The following is a 23674-nucleotide window of genomic DNA, read 5'->3' on the forward strand; positions in this document are numbered from 1 at the left end:
AGAAGAATATCATGTGAAAAACAGAAGCCTTGGATAAATCTGTCAGAACTGCAGCTACATGTCTGTTTTCATCAAGAGCCTTCCTCCAGTCTTCATGGAAACATAACAGTGGTCTGGCATCCATGACCTTTACAAACAGCACCCAGATATTTGTTAAAAATGTTTTAAAAAAATGATGCTAACTGGGTCTCACTTGACTTTTTTAAATAGTTTGGGTCAAGAGGATTACTGTTTTTGAAAATCAGAACTATTTGACAATCAGGAAAAATATTTATATAGTTTTGCTAATTATATCTGTAATATGGCCTACATACTGGTTTTTGAATGTAAATGCATCATCATGTTATATACTTCTTCCTGGTGAACTTGCTAAATCAGAAATTGTATCCATGTTATTGTTGTCGTTTATAATCTTGAGTCTCTGATATTGTAGATTTGTAGCATTGATTGGATAGATTTGAAGAAATGAAATTAGTGTCATGTGATTGGCAAATTCTGACCACACCACCAATTGATAATGGTATTCAGAGTAAGTGGTTAATCATGACCACTATAACACAAATGAAATATGTAAACTTCATATACTGTAAACACTTATATACTCATAAGTTTAGTCCAACTTCAAACTGCACAGATGCAGATCTTTGAAAAGACTGACTAGATACTTTGAATTACAATAAATTATATCTTTGTAGTTCTTGGTTAACAGTATGTGACAGTTTTGATTAAAATTGCTAAATATAAATTGGTGTAGAATGTTAAAATTTTAATGCAAGCTAGAAGGTCCAATCCACATTTTATTGTTGGGTTTAACACCATTTTCAGCACAAGATGTGCTATACATAGTGGTCAGTATTAATGGTGGAAGAAGAACCCGGGAAAGAACCACCGACCCAAGAGAAGCTACTGGCAAGCTTTCTCACATACCCGCATTGGCTGAGCCAGAGACTTGAACCCAACACAGAGGTGAGATGGCAGTGATCCATAATGGTGATTGCTTTAGACCAATCGGCCTCGCCCCCCCCCCCCCCCATTTTGTCTTGGAGGGGCAAAATTTCATGCAAGTTAAAAACACCAGTCCAAGTTTCAGCTTGGAAGGCAAAATGTTTTGTTTAGGATATAGAACTAGCTATTGTATATTCGCACTTGTAAGTAAAGTCCACCTGCAGAAAATATAGACCCTGATCTGGACTAGGATAATACTTGGAAGATCAACGTCTGTGTTGTTTGTTCTACTGATTGCTTCTAGACCCAAATCTGCTGGCATATGATGTGATGGCAGATCTGGGTCTATTCATATTACTGGACCTCTAAATGAGTATACATGGTGCTTTAGCAACAGTTTGATGAAACAACTGAAAGGACAAGATTGCGTATGAATCTGATCAGATGTTAATTCAAAGGATGGTACAATTCACAAAGTAGTTTTAACTGCTTTATGTTCAAAGTAAACAGCAGCAGATTTGATTAAATGGAAAAACTCAAATTGAAAGCTGTTTTTATCATTTCTTTTTGCTGCTTCAGAAGTAATTTAATTTGACTCAAAAACATTATGCACGTGTGTGTGATTTGGATTTTGAAGGTAGCTTTAACAATTTTGCGGTGTATCACTACGCTGTCTCCTGTGTGGCAGTTTATAGTGATGTCTAGAGCTGAGACAAGCTGCAAGACATGATGTCCTGACAAGATGGCCGCTATCGCTTAACCGGCTTGAAGCAGCTGTTCCGTTTTTTAGTGCCGTTTTCATGATATTTGTGCTTGTTGCCTGTTTTCATCTTCGTTATTGTGTTCATTATGTATTGGCTGTTAAATTTGTATGTGTTTCTTCATCTCCTTGTTTTGGAAACGAGAATAAACACAGCGGCTCGGATCATACTTATAGTACCACGATCAGAGCACACCTTCCCGCTGCTCTGTACCCTACACTGGCTATCCATTCGATCCAGAATCAAACACAAAATTTGTTCTCTGTGCTACATTTCACTGTCGGATTCTAGTCTAACATACCTATCTGACCTCACCCATGTGTACACACCAGCAAGATACTTACACTCCTCTTCTGACAATCGTATACTCATTATTCCCACTATGAAAACAAAGTCATATGGACAACGTTCTTTTGCATACCAGGGCCCAGCAACGTGGAATGAATTGCCCATTGAACTTAGACACAAAGACACAGTGATCACATTCAAGAGTGCTCTCAAAACTCACTTATTTCGACTGCAAGAACAAACTTAAAGACCTAATAATGTTTCCTACCTGAAATATTCTCAGCATGTTTTTTTATTTTTTAAAACGTTTTTCTAATTTCATGTTGTTTGTTTTTGTAATAATATTATGTTTTTTATCTTATAGGTGTTGTCTAATGTTGTAAAGTGCTTAGAGCTTCTAAAGATTAGGTGCTATACAAAGTCCTCAGTATTATTATTATTATTATGATGTCCCACCCAATCACATTATCCTGACACCAGACCAACCAGTCCTAACACTAACTTTTTAATTTATGCAGATGCATTAATTTAAACTAATCGTACATAAATTAGTAATTTTCAAAATATTACTTATTACAATCAGAAATAAGGATTTTAATGATGTCTGTTATTTTCTTTCTTGAAGTTCAGTTTGACACAGTTAAATATATATTTTTATATTTGTTTAGATCTGGGACCATGGTGATGATGGAGAATGGCACTTGACTGCGAACTGGAAGGTACTTTGTGGAAATTAGCGTACATATAGACAAACACATATGAACAGTTTTCCACTGATGGATGTATGAAACAAGTAAATTTGTCCAGTTTTTCAAAATATACTCACAGGGGGTCTATTATAGAATTGAAAATTTAGCGAGGAAATACCGTCCTCAGAATGAAAAAGGGTTGGGGATTTTGTCAATACATGGGTGATAAGATGAAAACAGAAATGGTGGGTTTGAAAACAGCATGCAAGATTTTCACGCATTAGGTATATTTTTCAGTGCTATGTTTTAGAAATTTGCAGCAGTCCTACAATCACACATCCTTTAGCATCATTTGTATGCTATAATTTCATGCTTTTATCAGGTCACCTTTATGATGTAGGTGAGAACTATTGTACATGAGAGGGTTTCATTGCACCTACCTACACAGGAGGGGGTAGGGGGTCAGGCTTTGTACATGTTCATTGTTTTTATATTCTTGTTTTTGTTTTGCATTTTTCTCATGACATCTATTTTGTTGCACCCTATATACATAATGGGATACCTGGATTTAATGAAATTGGTGAGGGCATGCAACTTAACAAGTACTGCAGCTTCATCACATAAGTAATTCACCGACTGATATTTCATGATTCATTGACTTGAGTTTTTAAAAAAATCTTTTTTCTTGAGCACTGTTGGTGTTATAATCACCAAATTATAGCTGATGGTATGAAAGTGTTAGTATCACATCCTTACAAAAAGTAAGGTAACTGACTTAGATTTCACATTTTACTAGTTAATGGAAAGTTTTGGCAGTAAACTTATGAGCACAGATTTTTTACATGGATGTACATACTGTCCTAGGTCATTATGCCCCATTATTTTATGATTTGCCAACTTGGGTTTACCTGTTTTGTTTGATGTTCATTTTTCAGGCACTGTTCATGTTAGAATTATGTAATTAATGATGTTATGCATCACTTTTAGTACCTCAAACTTAAAAGAAGGCCACAGTAGCCTTTGTGTATTGCATCATTTTTTGGGTTTTTTAGTTTAGCTTTTATATTTAGGTCATGGCCACATGAGCAGTGTTGCACCTTGTTTGTGGGATCATGTGATTTGATCATTTTTTTATTCAATGTTATACAAATCTTGACCACCATGCACTGCACAAGGTGTGGTGTTTTGTCAGGAAAAGAATAGAAAAATACGCCTTCAACTTTACTTCAGTGATCATCCATCCACGTCTTTGTTGGTGCTTGCAGTGGCCAAAGTTGCTAGAGGTGATAAAATCTAAAATCACAATTAATATCCATTTAAAAACAATATATCTGGCTAACATTCAAAATTTGTGGTAGTTGACTGAGTTGCCGTTAAAAGTCACACAAAATGTTAAGTGGCAGTTGAGTTTGAATTAATGACAGAAGAGACTAAATTTATGCAAATATATAATTTGACAAAAAATCAATGTTAATTTAGGAAAGAAAAATAATTCAGATACATTTTTATTTGTTATAATAAATGCTGGTAAATAAAGAGTGAATCCTAAAGTTGAAGGAGAGCAAGAGTCGGATAAAGGTTGGGAAATTCTGTGGTGGAGCTAATTTCGGTTGACTATATGTTCAAAATATATTAATGTTTTCTTGAGTTACTTTAGTCGACTGCTCCGGTGGCCTAAGTGGGAGAGCATCTGCCTTGGATGCGGGACGCCGTGGGTTCGAACCCATGCAGAGTCATATCAAAGACTTAAACATTTGCTACTATCAGCTGCCTCATTTGGCATTCAGCATTAAGAGGTTAATGTTAGGACTGATCAGCCTGGTGTCAGGATAATGTGACTGGGTGGGACATCATACAACATGATGCCTCAGTGCTAGATATCACTACAAACTACCACACTGCAGACATTGTAGCAATGTGACTGAAAAATTGTTAAAGCTATGTTAAAAATCCAAATCACAGTTAATTTAGTATAATAAATCATACCCCGATGTTGATACTGATGGACTGTTTGTGGGTCTGATATGTCTGCAACAGTTTGGAGTACATTTTAGACACTTACTGGTATTCTGCACATCTCTCGAGCTATTGTGTGTTGAAGGGTCCTATTGGTGATATGTGTGCTATTGTATGTTGAAGGGTCCTATTGGTGATATGTGTGCTATTGTGTGTTGAAGGGTCCTATTGGTGATATGTGTGCTATTGTATGTTGAAGGGTCCTATTGGTGATATGTGTGCTATTGTGTGTTGAAGGGTCCTATTGGTGATATGTGTGCTATTGTGTGTTGAAGGGTCCTATTGGTGATATGTGTGCTATTGTGTGTTGAAGGGTCCTATTGGTGATATGTATGCTATTGTGTGTTGAAGGGTCCTATTGGTGATATGTGTGCTATTGTGTGTTGAAAGGTCCTATTGGTGATATGTGTGCTATTGTGTGTTGAAAGGTCCTGTTGGTGGTATGTGTGCTATTGTGTGTTGAAGGGTCCTATTGGTGATATGTCTGCTATTGTGTGTTGAAGGGTCCTATTGGTGATATGTGTGCTATTGTGTGTTGAAGGGTCCTATTGGTGATATGTGTGCTATTGTGTGTTGAAGGGTCCTATTGGTGATATGTCTGCTATTGTGTGTTGAAGGGTCCTATTGGTGATACGTGTGCTATTGTGTGTTGCAGGGTCATATTGGTGATATGTGAGCTATTGTGTGTTGAAGGGTCATATTGGTGATACGTGTGCTATTGTGTGTTGAAGGGTCCTATTGGTGATATGTGTGCTATTGTGTGTTGAAGGGTCCTATTGGTGATATGTGAGCTATTGTGTGTTGAAGGGTCCTATTGGTGATATGTCTGCTATTGTGTGTTGAAGGGTCCTATTGGTGATATGTGTGCTATTGTGTGTTGAAGGGTCCTATTGGTGATATGTGTGCTATTGTGTGTTGAAGGGTCCTATTGGTGGTATGTGTGCTATTGTGTGTTGAAGGGTCCTATTGGTGATATGTGTGCTATTGTGTGTTGAAGGGTCCTATTGGTGATATGTGTGCTATTGTGTGTTGAAGGGTCCTATTGGTGATATGTGTGCTATTGTGTGTTGAAGGGTCCTATTGGTGATATGTCTGCTATTGTGTGTTGAAGGGTCCTATTGGTGATACGTGTGCTATTGTGTGTTGCAGGGTCATATTGGTGATATGTGAGCTATTGTGTGTTGAAGGGTCATATTGGTGATACGTGTGCTATTGTATGTTGAAGGGTCCTATTGGTGATATGTGTGCTATTGTGTGTTGAAGGGTCCTATTGGTGATATGTGTACTATTGTGTGTTGAAGGGTCCTATTGGTGATATGTGCAGAATATTTCTGGATCAAATTCTACGTTTGGTGATTTGTAAATCCATGTGGTAAAACATAGCCCTATGTCCCATGGACATTTTGAATTTCATGCTTGATATGGCTTTTAAAAAATACTGGTCAGTGTCTAAACAGCACATGGTAGTGTTCTGGAAAGGTTTGCATGCAGCAAAATTGCATATTTGAATGAACAAGTGACATCAGACCAACAAATCGTTCATTTTCATTGAAGTTACTTCAGCACATGATAAAACATTTATTTAAAATTGTCAGAGCAAACAAGATTCTCCCTCTTTTTTATCATTAAATACTTCTATTTCCATTGTCCTGTTAAAATTGTGTGGGTTTGGGGACAGTCTCCCCTGTCCTTGAGATCGTAGGTATAACATCACTTGAAAATTTGGCATGCTCTCTGTTACTTGCATTTCATGCTTTAGTGACCTGATTGAATGTTTGTTTAAAGTTGATTGGGTGCTATTAATGTTAACATTATGAAACTTAATAATTGGATGTTAGTATTACTCCCAATGAAGGTCATTGTGACCTACATTTTATGTTTTACTAATATAGGTTATATATTTGTTTGGCTTGCGACCATGGATTTTTCCATGCTGTATCTATCCAAATCTGACCAGTGTAGTTGGAGCTAGGATTTGTATGGCTATTTGGTGAGTTTAAATGTCACTTTTAGCTATGAATGAAACAATACATTTCTGCAGTGTATCAGTACAATTTACAATACAGCCTACAATATGGTACATATCATTACACATATCAACTTGATGGCCTTTTTATTATTAGAAGGTCTCTTTAGTGCAGCAGTGCCATTTTATATGTGCTGACATTTTGGTTGCATTTTTTTGTATGCAGACTTGAAGCTGACATTGCCTTATCGTTTGTTCTTACAACTCTCATCCCTGACAAGATAAAAAAAATAACCCCCATTTCCAGATAGACTACCTGTTAGGTGTCGGTTATTTTTAGTCAGTCTTTTAGGTCATTTCAGGCTGCTCCATTTGTTCAGGCGTAAGGCTTATCTTGGTCACCATGCCATTTGTTTTGCACTGCTACTAAAACATTTTATGACCAATTTCATGTCTTTTAAATTTGGAAGGTATTACAGTGTTACAGTACCTTTGAAACGGGAAAAGAAAGAAAATGTTGTCAGAGGTGAAGTGAACATTTTACAGTGTGAGTTGTGGATGTTATATGACAGAAAATGTTGGACCATGATGGACCTTTTCAAACTTCAAAACATGTCAGATCAGAAAAAGTGACAAATCAAGACCGCTTTACAAACTTGAAAAGAAAAATATGAGAATAATGTATTACAGCACTCTGGGCACCTGACTATGAATTACTCTATTTTGCCACTTGTAATAGTAATAATTATGCTTATACCTCTTGGGTTTGGGGGTGGCATGCATGCCTTCTACTTGTTCAGTTGTTGGTGACATACATCAGCATAAAAGGAGACATTTCAGAGTTATTCCCCCAACTGGTTAAATGTGTATTGTGATAGGTTGCCCTCAATGGGTTAAATTTGTATTGTGATAGGTTACCCTCACTGGGTCAAATGTGTATTGTGATAGGTTACCCTCATTGGGTCAAATATGTATTGTGATAGGTTACCCTAAATGGGTTAAATGTGTATTATGATAGGTTACCCTCACTGGGTCAAATGTGTATTGTGATAGGTTACCCTAAATGGGTTAAAGTGTATTGTGATAGGTTACCCTCATAGGGTTAATGTGTCCTGTGATAGGATACCCTCAACTGAACATATAGTTATGTCATGGTGGGGCTTTCTTAAAGACTTCTTATAATGTCTAGTTTGTCCTAAACAAAATTGTGCTAATCTGACATCCCATATCACCTCCATGGCGTCCATCTTAAAATTTTTGCTATCACTGTTGAATTGATGATTGGATTACATGGGCCATATTTTTAACAGAAAGACTTGTGTCTAGTTCTGAAATGAAAATAGTACTCCTCGTCTTTGCTAGCCAAGGTTCCGATATTTTAACCCTATCTACACCTTGGCTGATTGATGAGATAATTCAGTGCTTTGAATCTGTGAATTTCATTGGATGTCGTGGCAAGTCACCTTATCCAATCAAAATCAGGTTGCTCAAATTTGAACTGTTCCTACAAGATTGATACACAAGGAGAGCACACTATAGAATGGACTGATAAATAAGCAGTTTTCCACTACCAGTCCATGTTTGTACAAATACATCCTTTCCATTAAATACACCTACACCATTTTCTGCCAATGTATAAAGTAACAAAGCACTGCTGTTGAGCGCTATTGGTTAGTTGGCATAACATACTAAGGGAGACAACTCTTGAAATCCAAGAGATATTGCTTTGACAAAGTACTTGTATATCTCATCAATCCACCAAGATGTGGATAGGGTTAACACATCAGAACCTTGAATAGCAGAGATGAGTACCACTTGGACATCAGTATGTCCACTTTTAAATTCTTATCACTACATCTCCTGAGCAGATATTTGAATCATCATTGGGTTCTTACTAAAGATTTCTTATAATGTCTAGTTGGTCCTAAATGAAAAGGAAGCCATGGTGACTCCCTGGTTAGCGAGCCAGGTGGTTACATGGTTAGCGAGTCAGACTTGTGATCGTAGAGATTCAGCTCCTACTAATTGTGTGACTTTATGCAAGGCACTTTGCTCCAATTGCCTCGACAATAAATAACCTATTGTGTTGCTGTGCTATAAATCACCATACCATATCTAAATGAAAATGGCACCAATCTGACAACCAGTGTTTGTCATCTTGAAATTCTCGTTATCACAACTTACCCTGAATAGTTTCTCGTATTGATACTGGGATTTAATTGCAATACTTTTTGTAATGCTTAGTTGGTTGTGAATTCAGATGGTGCCGATTTGACAACCAATGTGGCAGCATGTTGGTCATCTTGAAATTTTTTTTATCACCACTTCAACTCTTTCGGGATGGTCTTATTGATATGGGGTTTTCATAAAAATGTTTCTTATGATGTATGGTTTGCCCAGAATAAAAACAGTGCCCCACAGACATCTAGAGATATCATAGTTGATTTCAATATTCATCATCTTTAGAATACAGAAGAAATGGATTTGTCTTCAGTTCTTTGTTTTTTTTTTGTTTGGCCAGTGGAGCATCAGTCCATTTGAGGGACTCTTGTTTAGGTATGATGTGGAAAAAAGTTTTATAAACATGAATATCATCATTTGTGTTTTTCTCTTCTTACTAGACACATAGTGGCTCTGTTTGGCGAGTGACATGGGCACATCCCGAGTTTGGACAGGTGATTGCAACTTGCTCGTTTGACCGCACTGCAGCAGTGTGGGAGGAGATGGTAGGAGAAAAACGACATGAAGGAAGTCTTCGTACCTGGCTCCGACGATCAAGCCTAGTAGACAGTAGGACCTCTGTCACAGATGTCAAGTTTGCCCCCAAACATCTTGGATTACAATTGGTACTTAAGTATTTAAGCTATGAACCACATAGCAAGTTAAGTTAAACAGGGTCTAATTTAGTTTTGTTTGTCTTGGATAATGCAGACATTGCCAAAATTAAAGACAAGAAATAGTATCTCTACATCTTGAAAGTGCTTGCCCAAGTGTAAACCCAGGTAGCACCAACATTATATCTTGTGATAATACAGTGGGCCCCCTCTTATACGACCACCCCATCTGCACTGGGAAAGTGGCCTTATAAGACGGATGGCCTTTCTAGAGGGTGACTAACTATTTTGTAAGAAGTATATGTAATGTACCCCCATGTTGGCCAATTCTGCGCGTTGGGTAATTCTGCACAACAATATGTCATTGCATGGTAGTGGGAGAAAACTTGGTACAGTACTCTTAATATGTCTACAGATATTGCATGGCAGTGGGAGAAAATTTGGTACGGTACACTTGATATGTCAACAGATATTGCATGGCAGTGGGAGAAAACTTGGTACGGTACACTTAATACGTATACAGATATTGCATGGCAGTGGGAGAAAATTTGGTACGGTACACTTAATATGTCAACAGATATTGCATGGCAGTGGGAGAAAACTTGGTACGGTACACTTAATACGCATACAGATATTGCATGGCAGTGGGAGAAAACTTGGTACGGTACACTTAATATGTCTACAGATATTGCATAGCATTGGGAGAAAACTTGGTATGGTACACTTAATATGTCTACGGATATTGCATGGCAGTGGGAGAGAACTTGGTACGTTACACTTAATATGTATACAGATATTGCATGGCAGTGGGAGAAAACTTGGTATGGTACACTTAATATGTCTACAGATATTGCACGGGAATGGGAGATAACTTGGTATGGTACACTTAATATGTCTACAGATATTGCATGGGAATGGGAGATAACTTGGTACTCATGACGTGGCCATGCATGCTGTACATTAATGTGATAAATCGTTGCAATCCTATTGTGGCCATAGGTGCTGACATATCGGTGGAAGAAAACTTTGTACTCCTACCGCTGCCATACTGGCTGCACAGTAATTGGAGAAACAACTTCACACTTGTCTTGTGGCCATGGGTGCTGCACGGCATCAGAGAAAACTTTGCAGTCTTGTTGTGGCTATAGGTGCTCATGATAATGGGAGAGAACTCTGTACTCTTAATGAAACAACAGTGCAACGGGATTTGACCTGAATGGATGCTTAGATTAAATGACAACACAACACAGTGTGATGAAAGATGGAAGTTTATGAAATGAATTAACAAAAATATGTATATCCTCTACAAATACAGTGTGATTCTTTCAAGCTCTAAACACATGACTCATTCAGTTACTTTACATGAACATTCACAGATGGGAAAACAAAACTGATTCATATATTCTCATGTAATGAAAGTAAGATTTATATAATTTGTAAAGAAAGTAAGATTCATATAACCTCATGTAATGAAAGTAAGATTCATATAATCTCATGCAATGAAAGTAAGATTCGTGTAATCTCATGCAATGAAAGGAACTCAGTTGTACTCAGCTGAAACACCATATGTTCCATCTACTCAATTGAAACAGCATAAACAATTACAACAAACATGATCAATTGTAATCAACATAACAATTGTACCAAACATTGTGACTCAGTCATTTGTACAGTACTTGATTCATAACCATGTATGACTCATATAAATGCTTGTATAAACTTGCAAATGAAACAATTTGACCTGGTCCATATGTTCATTATCAAACCACACAGTTCTCGTAAAATTCTTGGGGTGGACCACACTTGTATTGGCTACACACACCCTTCATGGATCCACCATGTGCACAAGTTTACAAGTCAGCACTTTCGGCCTTGTATGGTCTTGATGATCGCACCTGCTTCCATCCCCATACAGACAGCTAGACCGACAGCCTGATACGCCCGCACACACATAAAGACAGCTAAAATAAAACCAGACTGGTCATAATAACATGTACAGAATTGAAATCTATGCTACTAAATTAAACTCTTAATAGTAACTTATAACAGTTCAGAAGTTCATGTTTCAAATCCGCGTAGTGGTAAAGGCAACATTTCACACTACAACATTAAAACTGAATGTGCTTCACATATTAAATAAAATAAAAATGTAACACTTACCCCCATGGCTGTAGAACAAAATAGAGAATGTACACTCCTTGATAAGATCCCAAAGACCAATGTGTCAGAAAAGAAACTTGCCTTAAATCTACAGGAGATTGAGTATTAGTATGGGTAAAAGACCAGTGCATACCGTGCTTTTTGTGTCTCTCGCCGCAAGCGATATTTGACAAGATACATGCTAGTTCAGTCACTTAATTATAAAAAAAAGACAGTTATCCACCCTAGGTAACGCTGTACGCATGTACAACAAAAATGATCAAATCGTTCTAAGGCAAAACCAAGTTATTTCTTGCCTTATTAGGCGACAAACATGTATTGCATAGAAGCTGGTGACAAGTTTGTACTAATAATGTGACAATAAGTGCTGCATGTAGTGTGTGCTTTTGATACTTGTTTTCTTAAAATAATTTTCTAATGTTTTAACCAGTTATCTTGGTAATTTGTTTTTGAAGAGAACTTGTTAGAATAATACATTATTCAATTCACATGTTTCAGGAGCATATGGAAAGATGTTGAATCTTATGACTATGTATGTAAACAGATTTCTTCATAATTGTTGTGGAAAATATTTGTGGACTTATACAATTTGATTTTATCCCTTTCCTTGACAGTCTCTAAGGAGAAAAAAAAACATGTTGACATAGGTTCACTTGATGAAATAGGTGACATTGTTGTTGGTTTCCATCTGAGCAATTTCTGAACCTCGGAGTTATTAGGCAAAGTACAACTTTATAAACATTTTAATAGTAGTTGCAAATATTAGGTCACTAGGCAATTAAGCATGTAATATGGTCACCATAAAAATGAACATAAGTCAAGTGCAATTTTAATGGTAGAAAATAACAAAAAGACATGAAGTGAAGATGTTATTTAAATCAGATAACTAATTATAAAAAGAAATTTATATCTAGATAAATCTTTATGACTAAACCTTCAACACTCATTTGTTTTAACCATATCAGTTGAAATTCACTGTTTTGGGTTTTCTGTACCATCTTATTACATAATTCCTGGCTTTAGATTCACATACAAGAGGCTGTTACCTGCGTTTTCTTTACAGTCTTATCTGTATCTGTGTTTATGTTTGACATATGGTCCTATTTCTAGGTCTTTACCATCAACTGAGTTGTATGGCACAGATCATGAATTGAATTGGTCTTTGATCTATGCATTTAAATGATGGCTGCAAACCCTGTTCCCCCCCAAAAAAAATCTTTGCCTGGTCTTCAAGAGGCATTTATTGTTTGTACAGTGTCAATATACTTTTGGTCATGTTTTTTATTTCAGGCTACATGTTCAGCAGATGGGATTGTACGGATATATGAGGCTCCAGATGTAATGAATCTGAACCAGTGGTCACTACAGAATGAGATCTCATGTAAACTGAGCTGTTCCTGTGTCTCTTGGAATACCTCCAGGTAACATTATACTGTGGGTTAGATCAATAAAATTATCCTTGTACATTGTTTGCCAATAAGAGAGTGCACTTATTTTAAATGCTTGTCAATAAGTGAGTTTAGTTGATATCACCATTGAGCAGGGTGTGGTACCTTTAGGAGTGGTGTATGAATGCCAGCCTTCTAAAGATAAAAACCACTGCAAGTGTCTGAAACGGACATTCTGGTTCTTTCTGACAACTCTTCTACTGTTAGTTACCTCTGAATGCAAGGGGGAGACCACCCACATCCTCGTATATTCCCAGGTGGTGAAAAACTTCTATAGTCTATTACATCTTAGGCAGGCTCACTTACCAGACGTAATGATGTCTTTAAAAACATGTAAGAATTGAAGGAGCATTTTCAATTCCTTAACTGTTTGTAAAAATGGCATAAGTTTGTAAAAGTTTGAAAATTGTTGGAATGTGATTACATTAAAGTTGTTATATATAATATTTTGTCTGACTTTTATTGAGTAAAAAAACTTGAAATGCAATAAAGACACTAGGCTGAGTAGTTATCAATGAAGACAGCAAAGGTCAAAACCTGAATGGAAGTGTGCTGGAATTGTTTCCCTTTCATCTGTATTTGCTGCCTAAAAAGTTTGCACTGTTGTTACTGACCATGTGTCACAATGCTGTGCGCTTGTCTTTTTAACGACACATGGCTGTCGAATCCTGAGTACAGTACATACTCAAGAAAGATTTAAGCAACAAGCAAAAGGCATTTGGCACCATATGTAAAATGTCTTGATGTTTCATGCATGGGAGTAGTTTTGGTCACTCTAGTGAAACTTTAGTCCACTATGATCTAGGGTATGGTCAGGCTAATTGCTGGAACTAATGTAAATACCAGAACAAAATACTTTGGTAAAAGGATGACATTATAAGGTGGCTGCAGGATACTCAGATTGTGCTGGATGGGAAATATTTTCAAAAGAATGCAGCCATACATTGATATATGCTAACCCTAGTCTATATCTTGTGCAAGAATGAAATCTATTGCATATTAGGGTCTAATATCAAAACTCAATGTCACTCTGTAAGAAAAATAATAGTTTAGGTACAAACCTGTTAATTATCAACCATGTACCTCAACCATTATATGTGGACATCTTGCACATCAGGCAAGAATTCTGGGTCAAAAAGCCAAAGCTGAGATCAAAGAACAGAAAGAAATGTTTTTTTTTTTTTTCTTTCTCTCATAATAACTTCATTATGGCCCAATTAGGTTTTGTTATGCAGTATTCTCCTTGACTGCAGTTTTTGGATAGCTTGCACTTATAAATAAACATACATATTGGTGGTTTCAAGATAAGCGGTCACTCATGGGAAGTCTAATAAAAAAATAATGGCTTCTGTACATTATACTTAGCTTGTCACCCCCATACATTGACTGCATTGGCAATGTTTACCAAAATTTGTAAATGAGTACATGTTATTTAGTATCCAAAACAATGGCATTTAAAAAAAGCGATTCAGAACTCAGCCTTCCTTCTGATCTACACCATAGGCTTAAAGCTGACCACTATTTATATATAAACCATAGACATTGTGTGGGTCGCACCTTTCTCAGTTTGTATTTGTTTCATTTACTATTGGTCTTTTACCTTTATTGGGACAAGATTCAGTTTTTTTAGACATGTCTTTGTTAAATATATCTATCAATTAAGGTAAATGCAGTAATGCTGCCAGACTGTACAAGTGTGCTGATCATGCAAGATTGATTGTATGTAATGTGGTTTGAAATTAGCAGTGCATGAGAACTTGTATAATATAACCTGAACAAATAAATATCTACATGGTCCAACAATCTAAACAAAGACTGGGCATGTTTTGCTAAGTGTAACGTTGTCTGTTTTAGTCTTGATAACCAAGGTGTTTCTTGTATGTCAGTCTTTTCATTGCATCTTTCAAAAATGGTTAATTGTATGATCAGAATCGAAGGTTCTCAGACAGTTAGCTAGTACTCCATTTGAATGGGATTAAAACAAACAAAGACCTAGAAAAAATTTGAGTGAAATATCAGGGATTGGCTCCATATTTAAAATTGTCCATGCACATCCCTCACCAAAATGCAGGTGTGGGAAGAATTTCTCAGCACAGACTAACATTCAGACTTCAATCAGAAACAGATTAACTTCTGAAGATGTCAGTAAAATAATGCTAATACAGTTACAGAATGATTCACATCAGGATTTCATTGTCTAAAGAACACTTGATATATTAAAGGGAAAAACGAACGGCATGTGTTGTGGTGTTAAGAAGATTTTTTTCCACCCTGTAATTTTTCTGACCACCCTTAAATTTTGAAGCCAGTGGGGCAGCTCCCTCTACATCTGATTTCTTGTTGCATCCCTGAAAATTTACTTAGGATTATCATGAGAATCTTCATACTGCTACATGTATATAATTTATGAAATATCAATAATGTAACTTGGACATGTGCATGGGTTGCTTTTGTTGGATCTACAATGACTATAAGAAAATACTGTGTTTTATTAAATTTAAAATAAACTGTTGCCCATCAAAGGTTTTGTTAAACAGCATGTTTTTCAAAGGTTAAAGATATTTTTCTTAACCAGTTTTGCAAATCTACATGATGTCTAATGGTCAGTCCAGTCAATTTCCATCAGCATCATCTTTTTCAGTGTTGCCTGATTTGAATTGAAAATCATCCAGAGATTAAAAAAGTAACAAAATCTTATTAAATAGTTGTGTTAAGAAGAGATGTTGAAATACATAATTATATTGAAATGAGTAGTTTCCACATCACTGACAACCTTGTGCACGTTCCTTTACACAGGTACCAATTTTTCAGATGTTTATGGGCATTAAACTTAACTAATCCATTCATACATGTAAATGTTGCAGCCTTAGCTGTAATCAGAGATCAAGGTGATTGAGTCCTGTTTGTGCAATAACCTCAAGAATCAACAGAAAATATTCTTGCACCTACACGTAGCTCTATTAAATATAGGTTGGGTATATAATGAGCCATTCCTGGATATTGTTATCATATTTAATATATATTCTTGATTGGTCTCACAGAATATACACTGAAACCTTTTATAGTGGACACCTATACAAGTCACCTGCTATTAAAAGACTACATTTATGAACCCTTCACTTTGCTGTCATATTCAACCTCTATATAAATGACCTATGCCTATAAAGGACAAGGGGCCTAGAGTGTCCAAGTGGTCTAAAGCACTCACCATTATAGATAACTGCCATCTCACCTCTGCCAGTGTGGGTTGTTGGCTCGGCCTATATGGGTACATGAGAAGGCTTGCACGTAGCTTTCCTTGGATCAGTGATTCTTTCTGGGGTTTTCCCCGGTTCTTCCTCTGCCATTTATACTGGCCACCAAGTATAGCCTATCTTGTGCTCAAAAATGGTGTTAAACCATATAACAAAAACATCAGCAAAGGATAAATTTGTAGCCTTTGGAGTGTCCTTATTGACAGGTTCACTATTTTTCAAGGAAGATAGGATAGTTAAATAAAATTGGATATGAATAATGGACCCATTTTCAATGTACATGTATGCATGATAAGATCCAGTTTTTCATTGTTTCATCACCAGGATCCATCCACCAATGATAGCAGTCGGTAGTGATGACACAAATCTGTCAGCAGGAGGGAAAGTGCAGATATACGAATACAGTGATAGTACCAGGTAGTGTATGAACACACAGTACCTGGTAGTGTATAAACACAGTGATATTACGATGTAGTGAATACACCTATGCAAATGCCAGCAGTATCAAGGTAACCTGGAAGTAAATCTGTCCAGCAATTGCAGTTAGTGATAAGACTTAAGGGTTAAGTAAATCTTATGATAAGAGCCCAAAGGCTAGCATAAATGGTGGGTGTTGTTACCAGAATGCTATGACTCTGCTGTCATAATGCTTAATCTCAGCTCTGTGAATGCTGGTTCTCAGCTCCCTGAATGCTGGGTCTTGGCCCTTTAAATGCTTAATCTCAGTTACCAGAATTCTTTATCTCAGCTCCTTTAATGCTTGGTCTCAGCCCCTTGAATGCTGAATGTCAGCCCCTTAAATGCTGTCTTCACTATCATATTGCTTGATCTCAGTGACCAGAATCTTGAGTCTCAACTGTCAGAATGCTCTGTGTGTTGGCTAACATGTTGAATTCAGGTAGCCCAGTCGGCTCACTTGTTCTAATGCCTTTTTAAAAAGTAAATTTTCTCAATTTTAAAAAAGAAATCATTAATGACCAGAAACAAGTAAAATGTTATTTCTTCAGGTTTTATATGAAAGTCTTCTCTGTGCAACTTGGTTTATGCAGGAATACAAGATTATTTCCCTTGTAACCCGCAGACTATACATTCTAATTTTTCAAGTTAAAGAGTAGAGTTCAAGAAGTCCATATGTGACCACGATGGAATCTTGATGTCCATGTATAATACTGGTCGGTCAACTAGTTTGATGATTTCTCATAAGTCTGTGATCTCAAAATGATAAATTCTACAGACTGCCTCGATAGAGTGATCCGTACTCTCAATCAATGAGCATAGAAAGATGCTTTCAGTGGCCTGAAACTTTAACATTATCTTTTATAACAATTCCACCACTGCAGCAAGGGAAATCACAAAGGTTCTCCAAATGAACTACAACAGCTAATAATATTTCACTTTGTCATCATATTATGGCAGCAGAAAATTCTAATTGTCATAGCTCTACCATCTTGTACCTAGATATGCTATTAAGTCTGACATCTCTATTCTCCTTGGAAAGTTTTAATAAAGATTTCATTATAGGTATTTTATCAAATGCTAATCACATTCTCTCTCTATCTCTCTCTCTCTCTCTCTCTCTCTCTCTCTCTCTCTCTCTCTCCATAATTTCCCCCTCGTCAAAATTTGCTAGATGTTGCAATAAACTGCCACACTGCAGACATTGTAGTGATATGACTGGAAAATTGTCAGAGCTACGTTTAAAATCCAAATCACACACACACACACACACACACACACACACCATCTTTGCTAGCGAAGGTTCCAATGTGTTAACCTTGGTGGATGTACAGAGCTTTGTCCTAGTGAAATCTATTTTATTTCATGAGTTGTCTCCCTTAGTATGTAATACCAGTAGCATGTTACAGCGGTGCGTTGTATGTCTACTGAAAAAAATGGTGAAGGCAGTTGATTTCAAAAGGATACTTTGTCAGTTTTACATTGAAAGTATGGCTATATATAACGTGTATTTGAGGGAAAGGATGTATTTCTATAAACATGGACTGGGTAGAGATAAATTGCATATTTATGAGTCCATTCCAGTTATGTGCTCCAATTGTCTTTCGATTTCACAGACCCAAAGCACTGAAATAAATGAACGACTGCCAAGGTATAGATAGGCTTAAGACATTGGAACCTTGGCCAGTGAAGATCCACACACAGATTGTTACAAAATATTTTCATGCATTCTTTAACTTATGTTACGTGTGAATTGAATAATAAGCATTATATTTTTTTCCTTTCAGGAAATGGAACAAAGTAGAAACCATAGCAAGGATTGCAGACCCTGTCTATGATCTGGCATTTGCACCAAATCTTGGTGGCCGAAACTCTCATCTTCTGGCAATAGCCTCCAAAAATCTAAAGATTATATCCATTGAGCCACTCAGGTGAGTATTTGGATAACAAGATCTAAGGCTATTCCAGAGCCAAATAAATGTGTGATTGTGCAGCACCTAAATTATTCACACCCATCTACCACAAAAAAAGTTAATTAGGGGCACTTATCCATAAATTTCCTATAAAGGTTTTTACAGCTACACATTAAAATAATACAAGTACTAAATGAGAATTATTGTTTGTATCAGAGCTCAGTATCCCTGGTTGCTTGATTATCTGGGACTTGTAAAACGCTGATTAGGGTAGGTGACATTTTTGTGTTACCTGCCTAATTGATGTATCACAAGGTCTTTAAATTGAACTAATATAACTGAATAAATGAATTTATTTTCAACTGGTTTTTGAAAGCTTTGGTGTGGTTTAGGCAGGGTTTTACAGCACATCAACACAAAGTAGGTTGTTTTGGTTGCAGGACAATTGGATTTAAGTGCCTTGCTGAAAGACAAACCATACAGTCTTTCCAGGGGCCCTAGTTTTTGCCAAAAATGTTTCTGAACTCTATTTTTCCTTTCTTTATCCATATTTTTCTTTAGTTTCTCTAACCATATGTTGAGAAGCTTATATTTTGCCTTGCAGATATTTTTTTTTCACAAGTGAGCTAAAAAGTAATGCTAGCACCCAAGCAATCTGGAACAATTCATTTTTTAAAAATAATAAACAGAAATGTTACTACTAATAAACTAGCACTGTGAATATATGACACTCGTATCTCCACAAATATGGTGCACTCAGAGAAATCTGGACTTAAGAGGCAGCTAGAATGTGAATAAGAGCATGCTTTTTTGTTCAAGTTTACGAAGGTAAGTCTGGTTAAGATTTCATTTTTTTTTCAGTAGACAAATTCATAATATTTGTCTTGAAAAAATATTGGTTTTCCCAACTTTTTTTAGCTGCACTGGTCATGGACTAGGAGAGTTTTTGAGATGGTCTGTTGTCCAGTGTCCATCAGTTAGCACAAGTTTGTTATTGCTGCTCCTACTAAACTAGATGGAGGATCGCTGTGAAATGATGCATTCATCCAGTGGTCCAGTTGGTTCAGTAGGAAAATGGTGCACCTTGGACATCCATTTTGAAAATCTTGTTATCAGCATGGGCTTTTCACTAAAGGTGGCGCTCTACAGTTTCATATTTTGCATAGGGTTAGCATTTTAAAGAAAAAGAATTTCCCTGGCTTTCCTCACTGGTTGTATTGGCTATTTACAAACGACCTTGTATATCTGAGGTATAATTCAAAGAACCTTTAATTCCCTTTATTTTGGTGTATGATTGATGGGTGTACTGTGGGTTATAGAGTATACAGCTTGGCCTTACTTCAGATGTGCATCAAAAAAGTGCTAGCTCTACTTGGTCATTTTCACTTCCTGAACTTCAGAGGTAAATTGTATTAAAAAAAAGAGCCAATAACTTTTTATGCATTTTATATATTTGGTAATTCATTCATTGCACTTTCAGAAGCTGGTATTGTCTAGTCTGGCAAAATTCATTTTCACTATTTTAATAGCTGTTATGTATAGTGTACTTCAGACTAATTCAGGCTGATTTTTTAACACAAGGGAGCAGTCATTTTAGTTAGCAGTGTGCTTAAATCATGTAAAATTTCCAAAAGTACAATATCCAAAGAAATATCATCCACATTACATTAATGAGCATAGAGGTATGCCAAGATTCTCTCCATTGTGCATGTTTTAAATGCGAGCTACTTCACCTTACATAACGTCACTCTCTCAAAAGTACATATTAACTGGTGAGCGCCCCCATAAAGAGAATATAGGTATTATTATTGTATGATTTTAATTATGTTTATATGGCTGAAACATTTAAGTCGCAAGCATCAAAACAATCCTTTTGAATAATTCTCCTGCCTTTCCCCCCCACAGAACAGTATTTGTGAGTGTCAGTCTCTAGCAAGTCCAGCCCCGCCCCATGATAAAAAGCGAGCTGTTTTAAGAATGCACATTACATTTTGTAAACATAGCAACTAATGTTATGCTGAATGACAGGAACATGAAGCTAGCCAGAATTATTTCTGAGATATCAACAATGAATTTTACAATTTGAAAAGGGAGGTAACTTATCAGTTTCATAGAGGTCAAAGGTCAAATTGTAAAATATTTGCCTATTGTTAATGTGGAAAAAGCGAATTCACTTTCTCATCATTTATTTTTTATTTCATTGCAAATAAATAAAAAGAAACATTTTCACTTTATATTTTTTTTACTTATTGCAACAGTTTTAAATTTAAGTTGACTCTATTCCTATATTCTAAGACTTCTAATTTCCCCATAATTAAGATCACTACTCACAAACATGCCTCATGGCAAATTATGTAAGCAAGAGCAAAATGAGCATAATTAGCTTATTTTCATGCTTAACGTCAATATGAATGTACCATTTTATTCAGAACATCATACATAATTATATGAAAATAAAAAAATAATTGCAAACATTTTTATATTTGCTTTAAGGTGGCGCTCAACAGTTTCGTATTTTGCATAGGGTTAGGATTTTAAAGAAAAAGAATTTCCCTGGCTTTCCTCACTGGTTATACTGGCTGTTTTAAAAAGACCTTGTATATCTTGGGTATAATTCAGAGAACCTTTAATTCCCTTTATTTTGGTGTATGATTGATGGATGTACTATGGGTTATAGAGTATACAGCTTGGCCTTACTTCAGATGTGCACCTTACAAGAAAGTGCTAGCTCTACTTGGTCATTTTCACTTCCTGAACTTCAGAGGTAAATTGTATAAAGAAAAAGCCGATAACTTTTTTTACATTTTATATATTTGGTAATTCATTCATTGCACTTTCAGAAACTGGTATTGTCTAGTCTGGCAAAATTCATTTTCACTATTTTAATAGCTGTTATGTATAGTGTACTTTAGACTAATTCAGGCTGATTTTTTAACACAAGGGAGCAGTCATTTTAGTTAGCAGTGTGCTTAAATCATGTAAAATTTCCAGAAGTACAATATCCAAAGAAATAATGTAATGTAGCACAGAGGTATGTCAAGATTCTCTCCATTGTGCATGTTTTAAATGTGAACTACTTCACATTACATACGTCACTCTCTCAAAAGTACATATTAATTGGTGAGCGCCCCCAAAAGAATTCTTATGATGTCAAGTTTGACCTAAAATGAAAATGGTACCGCTTGCAAATCCAGTATAGCTGCCACCGTGGCCATCTTGAAAATATTATTTCTAGTTCTCCCAAATGGATGGTCACAATGTTATTGATCATACAGATCTTTAATTAACAGAAAAGAGTGAAAACCAAAAAGATTTGTCAAATTCAAATTTGTCATAATAATGTAAAGTGAAAATTTAAAAGAACTTAACATTATTGTGAATTAAATCCCAAATAGTCCTAAAGGTTCTATCACTAGTCCAAATGTATGAAGTTTCAGCTTAGTTCCAATGGTATTCTAAATAAGTTACGATATTGCATATGTTGATGTGTCTATAGTTTTGAACGTGCTTTTTTCCAGTGGCCTGGATTGTGGTGATGAGCTAAGAGTCTTTTAAGTAATGTCCCTGCCTGAATTCGCTATGATTCCAAACTAAAGTTTTAGTCAAATATTAGTGAGCACTTTTTAATTCCATGAATAATAATCAATCCAAATAAAAAACCAAACACAACAACAAGAATGATTCTGTTTCAGATGTTAAGGCAAGATGTTTGCCATTAATAATGATCTGAATATTGATTCCACAATCATAGAGAAAATTATAGCTATGTATTCTGTTTTTACAAAATGAATGTTACCGGTCAGGTACACCATGATCTTGATTATGGACAAGGTAAAGTACAAAACGCAAATATGCATAATATACATAACATACAGTCATTAATAAAAGTCAACAAATAATGCAGATTAAATGTATATAATATCAGTGGTTTCTTTAGCATATCATATTCTGTTAAATTTTAAAGAAAACAGTCTTAGCAAAATATATTTTGTTTTTGACTGAAAATTTAAAGTTATTTGCTCATTTATGCGTCTGATCAGTTATTAAGTTCAACAAGTATTGTGCCATTGTTGGGACAAATTAATACTGTCATTTTGTAACTGCTGATATTCTTTTAAATCCTTGTAAAGGAACAGTAATTTCTAAACAAGAGCTATGCTGCAGGGTCTAATGAATTTTAAAATCAGATTGCAACCCAAATTGCTACCATGGAAAGAACTTTGTAGCTGCACATACATTTAGTAGCCATAGAAAAGCACTTAAGTGTGATTCTGTATGGTTAAGAATGTCTCTTTTTTTCTGTTAATGAATCCTTTATATATTTCTGTTTTGTATAATGTTTTGTTATGGCCAGGTGGGCCTGTGGTATGACCCCATTCCTGTTTTTTGTTGTCATCGCTTTCAGTCATGTATCCCACAATCTAACCACTAAGCCACCATGGCTCAGCTTCAGTAATCTTAATCATCAGATGCAAATAGACAACGTGTTCTACTGCTGATTTATGTATATCGCTATATTTGTGATAATATCGGGTAGATTTAATCTTGCAACTTAATTCTATTTCAGTGTAGGTAATTCCCTATAAAATCTATGTGCTTTCATGTCTTGGAATCTTTTATTTTTTTTTTAAATTTCTGGTGGAGTTGCTTCCCTTGATATGTGATGGAAAGTTTCAGAATATGTAGGTTCTTATCTTATCCTATTTCCTATTAAATACAAGTTTGCCTGCTGAGGTGTTGGATTAAAATAAATATTTACACTGTCTAGTTTTATATCTTGTTGGAAGTAATACGAGCTTCTGATTTATGTTTGTTGATGTATTGAATTGAGATTAATTCAAGATACTTTATGTACACAATGGCACAGTATTAATGGGCTCTGATGGGTAATAAACCCTGCAGATAACTTGGATGCTGCCCATCCATGATGTGTGATTCAGTATG

The 23674-nt window shown here is 35.9% G+C and overlaps 1 protein-coding gene across 1 annotated transcript in view; it reads left to right on the top strand.

Annotated features, from left to right (window-relative positions):
• LOC149782647 (nucleoporin SEH1-like) overlaps positions 1-23674 on the top strand; it is a 69238-nt gene that overhangs the window by 1470 nt on the left and 44094 nt on the right. Inside the window, exons 2-6 of the mRNA XM_089934143.1 lie at positions 2663-2713; positions 9287-9511; positions 12950-13080; positions 16686-16778; positions 18605-18748. Coding sequence (XP_089790269.1) covers positions 2663-2713; positions 9287-9511; positions 12950-13080; positions 16686-16778; positions 18605-18748 — 644 coding nt within the window. The remainder of the gene's footprint in view (positions 1-2662; positions 2714-9286; positions 9512-12949; positions 13081-16685; positions 16779-18604; positions 18749-23674) is intronic.

Source organism: Sinohyriopsis cumingii, chromosome 15, assembly GCF_028554795.1.
Source record: "Sinohyriopsis cumingii isolate HCF-2022 chromosome 15, ASM2855479v2, whole genome shotgun sequence".
Taxonomy (NCBI): domain Eukaryota; kingdom Metazoa; phylum Mollusca; class Bivalvia; order Unionida; family Unionidae; genus Sinohyriopsis; species Sinohyriopsis cumingii.